At 44.1% G+C, this 8,956-nt stretch overlaps 1 protein-coding gene across 3 annotated transcripts in view; it reads left to right on the top strand.

The window, feature by feature from the left end:
* Positions 1-8,956, top strand: part of mgll (monoglyceride lipase) — a 34,603-nt gene that overhangs the window by 8,250 nt on the left and 17,397 nt on the right. For all 3 annotated transcript variants that reach the window (XM_022757554.1, XM_022757552.1, XM_022757553.1), the window contains exon 3: positions 7,273-7,379. In XM_022757554.1, the coding sequence (XP_022613275.1) occupies positions 7,273-7,379 (107 nt within the window). The remainder of the gene's footprint in view (positions 1-7,272; positions 7,380-8,956) is intronic.

Genomic DNA, 8,956 nt, shown 5'->3' with positions numbered 1-8,956 from the left:
TGATGATGATGATGATGATGGTGATGATGATGATGATGATGGTGGTGATGATGATGATGATGGTGATGATGATGGTGTTGATGAAGATGATGGTGATGGTGATGATGATGATGATGATGATGATGATGATGATGGTGATGGATGATTCATAAATGTTTATGGTAACGTGTGAAGATATAGTGACCTCTGATAATATCATAGCAGTGATGAAAGTCATGTGGTTAATGACTCTGCAACATAGAGCAGCAGCTTGTATTGATTTTTATTAATTGATAAACTGCCTGGTGAATATTTTCTTAATTAATCACTTCATCATTTTGAATAGTAACGCCACAGTTTCTGAAGTGTTTGGGTTCATCACAGAGGACAAAGCAGAGCAGCTGAGAGGAACCAGTGAATGTTGTTAACGAGATCACTGTTAACACCAGTACACCCGAGATGTGACGTAACCATGGTGATTGATTGACTCTGCTGCCCTCGGCACCTGTAGAGCAGACAGTTCACTGACCAGAGCTTTGTTTCATATGGAGCTCACGCTGAGTGGAGGACGCTCTGTGACCTGAGTGTGGACTGACAGGCTGGTCTTGTTCCGGCTGGTTGACGTCAGCTGACTGTGACGTCGGTCTGTGGAGGTAAAAACTGAAGTTTCTTTGCTTGGTTCATGATTTTACCAGAACTCCAACCATCTGCCGTCCTGCTCTGTTTTAGTTAATGTTTCTTTTAGTGGCCACTTTGCAAACGTGTTAAATACAGTTACAGTTAAATAATGACCACAGTCTGATGAATGATAAAACAAGCAGCTGATGGATTAAAAAGCACAGCTGTCACATGTTCTGTTCTCCAGTACAAGAACAGTGTTTCAGGCCAAACATCACCTGCTCTCATGTGTAAAAGTCAAGGACAGTAATCACATCAACAAAGGCCAAAAGGTAAACCTGACCTAAATAACAGACATATACTGAGTGTACAATACATCAGCTAACGTGTCTCCATCCACCTCATCTGTTGATACTGGAGTTGAAACTGGGACGCTCAGATCACAGTCACACAGTCTCTGGTCAGAGCCGCTTGGTTGTTGCCACTTTGTGGAACGAGGATGAAATTTTCTCTACAATTAAAAAACTTACATAAATATAAACTGAGGCATTTTCATATTACATGTAATATTTATGCAGATATCTCACTGCCTTTATTACATGGATGGATGAGTATAAGATGGGGTCAAAGGTCACAGGGTCCTGAAAAGCCCTTTCACTAGAACCAGGAAGTAGGTGAAAGGTGGAGGGGAGGGGCATCGTCAATGATTGACAGCTCTTCCAACAGACTTCTAACTGGGGCATGAACCCTGACGGAGACCTGTGGACCAGCATGCATTGCTCCCCCTGTGTGTTTACAGAAAGAACATGTCACTGATCCGATGACTGAGCTGCAGCCTGTTGTTGTTACATGACTTTCTTCAGACTCCCTGCTGCTGGAGGAAACTCTACAAAATAAAAGCCTTGTCACACAGTAGTTCCCTTTGTGTTTTTGCCTCGTGAGTATTTCAGTCTATAAAATCTACGTTATATTTACTTGTATTTAGATGAAGAGCAGATGTTTCCAGGTGTGATCATTTACTGTACGTTGATATGAGGAGACAGTTTTCAATTTTCATTCCATGGAGAAGTAAGTTGATGGATTCCAACATTAACAAGTGAAGCAGCAGCAGCAGCAGCAGCAGGGTCTGTTTTTAGGGAGTCGGAGTAGAGCGTCATGAAAAGGTGAAGTGTGCCTGTGGTGACAGACTCTGTTCCTCAGGTCCCTTTCTCATTGGATGCTGAGTTTGCAGTCTCACTTTGCCTCATACAAAACTGACCAAAGTCTTTGCATGTGTGTCTCAGATGATTTGGTGTCATGTAAATGAGTTGCCTGGAGCTCCATTGTTTTATTGACCTTTACACTCCGCGGTGAAGAAACAGGGTTTTGGCCCTGAGGTTAGAACAACAGCGTTTGAGGAAACACTGTGATATTTGAGTCTGAGTCTTCAGTTTAACTTTTACTCTGTAAACTCTCCACCACACACTCATTTCCTGTGTCTCTGTCTTGTGTGTTTTCTGTCACACACACACACTCTCTTTGTCACGCTCCATCCTTCTCTCAGACTCCATCTTGCTTTCCACCTGTCACACATGTTCTTCTCTGTCATCTCCACTTTGTTTTGCTCCTCGTGCAGCAGGGAACTGGAGGTGAAGGCGTCTCACACAGCGTCGTCCTGGATGAAGATCAATGCAATGACAGTGCAGTGTTTGTGCTTCACTTCAGGTTATTATGATCCAGAACAGGGTTAGCAGTATAATGCTAATGTGGTTGTGTTTGAATAGAGCTGGATATACCAGTGGTCACCAGCAGACCACCATTATTAAAGACTGTAAACGCCATCAATCATTGCTCTTTGTGTAATGGCATGTGGTGACGTCACACACTAGAACGACACAGATCTGATCTCAGAACAGAGTCTGTCTCATAAAGGATCTGATGCCTGTTTCGTTCATCGTGTCATTTCCCGCCCTCTTGTGGCGGCAGCAGGGATTGTCTCTAAAGCTAGCTTGACCTCCGGCCGTTGTATCTATCGTTTCTGTCACTTTGGCGGGTGACAAAGACCGGAGCCTGTGAAGAAGAGAGGGCAGCAGCTTGACTCATTGAAACGCTGTTTGTAATGTAGTGTTGTGATCATGATGTAAAGTCTGCGGTTCAGTCTGGAACATGCAAAACGTTTTGGCTCATCTGTTTGATGAAGGACTAGTTAGTCACAGTAACTCACCAAGATTCTTTCTACTCTCTTTAAACTGCACATTACTCTCCCTGAAGTGTTTTGTTCCTGGGCTCGTTTATCATCTTATTTAAAAAGAGAGTCTTTGAAGAGGAAAGACAAGCGCTAACGAGCATGCTAACTGATGCTAACTGTCAGCTTGTTAGCTGGGTTCACACTGTTCACTCAGGACACGTATTTGTACCACTGACTGTCCTGAAGCAGCAGCTCAAGCTCCACCAGAGGAGGTTAAAGAAAGAAGATGATGACAGAGATAAAAACAGCCGCTGTCTGTTCCCTGTTTATAGATTTTAAAAAGCAGTTGACGTCCTGTCTCCTCTGTCTCTGTCTGACAGGAGACATATCTACTCCTTCTGTCTCTGCTCTTTACCCCTGTAATCTTTGCCTCTTTATTTCTATACTTAACACACACCCCTGTAACTGTACACTGAGTGTGTGTTTACCAGCACTCATGTGGTCACCCACCCACATACATGTATGTTCTCACACACACACACACACACACACACACACACACACACACACACACACACACACACACACACACACACACACACAGTCTAAGTCCATTAATCAGATTAGCAGGCCAGTGTTGGGTCATCTCCTCTGGCTCCTGTCGTGTCTGGACTCAGACACCAGAACCTGCAGTGTTCATGTCACTACAGTGTGTTTGCATCAGGTTTATTTGAGGCCGCACCAGTAAACACTGGTCACACACATCCTCGTGGTGTTGACCTGTTTCCCCGCAGAGATGTGATGTCACAGCCTTTAAAAAAGATTCAAAAATACTGAACTGAAAAATAGAAACCAGTGAACAGTGGAAGGTCTGGTGTGACTCTGTCAGCTGTTCTAATTATGTTCAAGTGTTTATGTGGTCAGTTCATTGAGACCTGCACACTCACTGTGTCAGATTAAACCTTGTCCTGCCCCAACAGGTGCAACACCACAGGACAGTCAGGTGGTATAACACCTGTGCCTCGTAGTAAGAAAGGCACAGGTGTTACATTACTGCTGACTCTGTTATATTCAGGTGTCCCAGGAAGCCCTGACAGTGTGACAGAGAACCAGCCGCAACAAAACAGAAGTAGCTTAATGGAATTCAGCCATCATTAGTCTTATTCATCACACCTGTGTTTTTCTCACTGTGTTGCATGGAAAATGCCTGTTTACCTGAAATCCAGGTGATCTACAGGATGAATATTCCTGCTCGGATTCTGTTGTGTGTTCGTGTGGAACATCAGCTGGACGCTTTAAATGCCTGAGATTTTCATTTCCCAGTGGAAGGTGCAGATCGTGGCGTGTGAGCAGAGCTGAGGTCGTGAGGACCTAAATAACCTTGGAGTCAGTCAGCGTGGCATTAAGGGGATTATGGTCCTGGCTTTGTTTTGGGCCTGTGGTTGTCTGGAGCCAGAGGGAGGACTCAGCTCTGTGTTTTAATAAGGCTGGTTAGAAGCCATGTTGTTCCAGCCACTGAAACAGTGTGGGAGAGACGAGGGTCTCCAGTTCCCAGGAGAGACGAGAGAGTGAAGAGAGATCATGAAAAGATTAAAATACTTCAGTGTAATAATCAATATATCAATAATCATTCATGCACAGTCAGCATGAAAGGCAAGGAGCAACACCAGAGGATAAAGTGCCGTGTTAATGTGTAACTGCTTCCACTTTCATTATTGTTTGAGTCAAATACATCTAGTGATCAAACTTCTTTCTTCATTGATAAGTTGATTAACAGGAATAAAGTCATTTATTTTTCTGTTTCTGTTTGTTAGTAATTTTAGCAGCTGATGGTGAGATGAGACATTGTGCTCCATTAATGCAAAATCATAATTGTGATTATTTTAATCAGTGTTGAGATCTGGATTATGGAACACACTTACTCCTTGACTTGGAAACACCATCATTTATTGAACTTTGTCTTTTTAACAGACGACTTTCTCCAACTTTAAATACAATTTGACAGAAAAACTAATTAGATGAAAAATTAGATAAATGAATAAAATAGTAAATAATGTATGATATCTAAATATATACAATTGAATATAGGCCCAAATTATAAAAATGAAAACAAATAAATTTGATCAAAATAAATAAGATCAACTTCAACACACCAACCCAGGCAGCAGCTTGTAGAGAGTAAAGCTAACATCAAGCTCTACCAAAAAATGATTCAATGAATAAATAAAAAAACAGATTTTGTGCGCCGGAACATGAGCAGGAAGTGGATGGAGGGATGGTCATCCCCGTGGCACAGTCATTACCTTGTTTTCATAGTTGGAAGCCAAAGTCATAATGGACAATAAAATCAGATGAAGCGCTCGGCCCTCAGAACAGCTGAGTAGAAGTCAGACCAATCCTGACAGGTGATGATGTCACTGTCGACCTCAGTGAAGTCCCGTCGGTGTTTGAGACGCAGAGTGAAGCGTCGTTCTGTGACAGCTCTACATTCAGAATGAACCTGAATGAGACCGGCCATGTCAGCCAGTGTTTCCACAGGGAGCTGTGCACCTGTCTCCAGGTGCAGGAGGCTCAGTGACGTAGTGAAATGCCTCCTTGTCACAGCCTATCGAAGGAACAGTGTTCGCCTGTTGAGCCTCAGCAGACTCTCAGTGCAGAGGGAAGTGACTGAGCCAAGTCACTGTTGATGCTGGGAGTCGTCACGTGTCCAGACGCTGTGGCTGAGTCAAAGCACACATCTGTTCAGACTGTCTTTGAAGTGTTATGAGATTATTCTCTGGGTAATGAAACCCTTCAAACGTTCAGAAAGTGCAGACTTTATATCTCCTACTGTCACCACATAGTTTGACTTTATTAGATTTTTTTCTTTCTACTTAAAGCTGAAATTCACCAGCAGAACAAAGATGGAGAAAAGAGAGAGAGAGGCTGAGCCGAGCGGAGAGGTGTTTAGAGGACGGAGACGATCTCAGAGGAAGAGACAGAAAATGACAAATGTCACATCACAGCTCGTCAGTGACGTGTTGTTCAGCGTACAGTCGTCTGTTCAATGAACCCAGAGTAGCCCCATGAAACCCCTGCTGCACATTATGTCTGCACAAAGACACTCTTTCTCACACACACACACACACACACACACACACACACACACACACACACACACACATTCACTGAGCCAACAAGTGCAGAGGAAGTTTCTGCCCGGGGCGAGAGCTTTCTGAAAGGAGGGAAAGAGCAGCAAGTGAAAGTGGAGTGATTTGCTAATGAGGCTCTTATCCCCCCCCCCCCGTTTCCCGCCGCTCCCTCTTCTCTGTGGCTGAATACATTTGGTGTGATTGTCAGCTGCTGATTGAGGCTCTTAGGCTGCTGCTGAAACAACACTGCAGCGTCTCAGAGCTGCTGCTGAATATTATTCATTAACCAAACCAACGTGAAATCAAAGCTCCATTCAGAAGAATACACTTTACACCTTCTTCACCTCCTCTCTCCGTCTCCGTCTCTCTGCCTTCAATGGATTTAATAAGTGGAATGAACAGGATGATTTTACATGAAGAGACCGTTTTGTTTTTGACCTCTGGGACACGTGAAACTGTCGAGCTGCTTCTCGTCTTGTTGGACTTGATCGTCCAGATGAGTCAGCACAGGGCTCATGGATATTATCACTAACTGAAATGTAAATATCACAGATCATATGAACAGTGACGCACCTCCACTGCTGCATGAAGACTCTTTACAGTGCTTCCTAAACAATTCCTCTTTAGACTTTTACTGCTGCAACATGTGATTTCAGTCAAATCTCCTCTTACTAGGAATCATGATCCCATCATATACACACACACACACACACACACATATATATATATATACACACACTCATACATTAAACTTTAAACATCAAAACCTCAGCTTTGTTTTGCTCTGACACAAGTTCACCTGAGAGGAGATTCAGTTGGACCACAGTCTGCAGACACATGCAGAATAAAGTGCACGTGTCTGTAAGCAGCGCTGAGTAAAAGAAAAGAGGTAAACACAGGTCGCACGACTCAGCAGCAGGAAACATGCAAATAAAGAGTCATTTTACTGGATAATGTTCTCATCAACAAAATGTTCTGCCTCAAACCGGCTGTAAAACTTCAGGATATTTGACCTCAAGTGTTTATTTCTCGAGTGAATACATTTAAATCACATTTAAAAAGCTCTGGGATGGAAACTGAGTCTGAGTTTGTCTGAATATTTAATGGCTGCTGTCAGAGAACCATAGTTTGTATGAATAAACAGACTGAAGAGTCCTGGCTGTTTTCAGTGTGTTTATGGGTCTCACTGGGTTTTACTGGATTCCCTCAGAGTCTATTTAGAGTCCGGCAGGGAGGGGAGGGGCAGGGAGGGGCAGAGAGGGGCGGGGCAAGGAATGGGAGGGGCGGGGAGGGGAAGGGAGGGGTGATGGAGAGTGACGGAGAGAGACGAGGTCTGTATCTATGAAAACTTGAATAAACTTTATCCCCCTCCCTCAGGGCTCTGGTGTTCGTGGCCCACGGGGCCGCGGAGCATTGTGGGCCGTACGATGAGGTCGCACAGAGACTGAAGGAGCTGTCCCTGCTGGTGTTCGCACACGACCACGGTGAGTCACAAGCACACACCTTACACTGCGTTAATGCACGCATACATGTACACCCACGCTCAGGGCTGCTGTGTGTTAGTCAGTAGTTCACATCTTCACAGAAAACCAGACTGCTCCTCTGAGGACGAAGCCTGGGAGACACAATCAATTAGGCCTGGTGGTACATGGCTCTATTGTTGTCCTGCTGCTCCTGTGTGTGTGTGTGTGTGTGTGTGTGTGTGTGTGTGTGTGATCTTACAGATGTTAGAGATGTGTAAGACGGGAACAAAGTTTGTGAATGTTGGTTTGTTGTTTCCATCAGAAGGTTGAGTCTTGTTTTTAGCTTAGCTCGTAGCAAATGACTGTGAGTCTGTCCTCCTGTAACAAACCAGCCCACAGGTCGTCTGTCAGCAGGTTGTTATGACATCATAGTTCGGTTCTGTTGCTAGGCGACATCTAGTGGTCGTAGTAATGATGACGGAGCGAAGGGGAAGGTGTCGGTGACAGAATAAAGAGAGTCCACGTCAGGAGGAGGTGGTGGATGTGACACAGGAGAGCGGTGCGTTCGATTCCCGGTTTCTTTCTATTATCCCTGACAGTTTGCTGTTGTTATTGTAACCATGACAACAGAGATTGTCTAATGTTGAGGAAGTGCTTACTTTAACCCAAATCACCATCTTTTCCTTAACCTAACCAAGGCATGACCGTTACTATAGTAACCTTGGTGACAAAGGTAGGTACACCACTCTCTGTAAAGCCTGTGTGTTTATTATTGTAACCATGACAACTGAGGTCCAGTACACCTGCTGCCGTAGGGGCACTGTTTGAGGAGACTGTCGGTCGATCGATCAATCGCTCTAAATATTTCCTCAATTATTGGCGGGAACATTAAAGAAACGTTAATGTTTCCCAGAGGATGAACTCTGACTCATCAGGTCACATTTTTTATTGGTCCAGTATTTTCTGGAAAACATTTCCATCAGCGTCAGCTCTGTTTTGGGTTTAGCGTAATTAGCAAAGATGCTAAACATGTTAGCCTAGCTGCTAAACATCAGCATGTTAGTGTTGTCTCTGAGCTAATGCTCAGACCTGCTGCAGCAGCTGTCGACTCAGAGTCTGTTCTCATGAAGAAGAATGTTCTGTGTGTTTTTTCAGTCCATATTTAGAGAAGCTGCTCGTGTTTCATCATTTGTTTTTGAGAGGAGAAACAGCTCGAGGAAAAGAAACAGGGGCAAAACAGTTAGCTGTTAGCTTGGTGCTAATGAGGGAAAGGCTCAGAGGCTGTGAGGCTGTGTGTTTGTACAGGGCAGGTCTTAGATACAACAGGAATGTGTGAAGTCATGTGACTGTGCTGCAGAGAACATGTTGACTAACTCTGAGTAACAGAGAGACAGAGGGAGAGTCTCAGCTGCAAATGTGGAAATATTTACAGAGGTGAACGTGAATGAAGAGACGACATGATAAAAGAAGGAGTGAGTGATGAGACGCAGGCAGCACACAGAGGAGCAGTTTGTTCACAGGCTCACTGAGAAATGTCACACTGTTAATGGAAAATACTGAACTGGAACAAGCCCCTGTAGACGCACACACACACACAC

Source organism: Seriola dumerili, unplaced genomic scaffold (genome assembly GCF_002260705.1).
Source record: "Seriola dumerili isolate Sdu_G_001 unplaced genomic scaffold, Sdu_1.0 BDQW01000283.1, whole genome shotgun sequence".
Taxonomy (NCBI): Eukaryota; Metazoa; Chordata; class Actinopteri; order Carangiformes; family Carangidae; genus Seriola; species Seriola dumerili.
The sequence above is the reverse complement of the archived record's forward strand: the minus strand, read 5'-3'. Positions and strand labels throughout refer to the sequence as shown.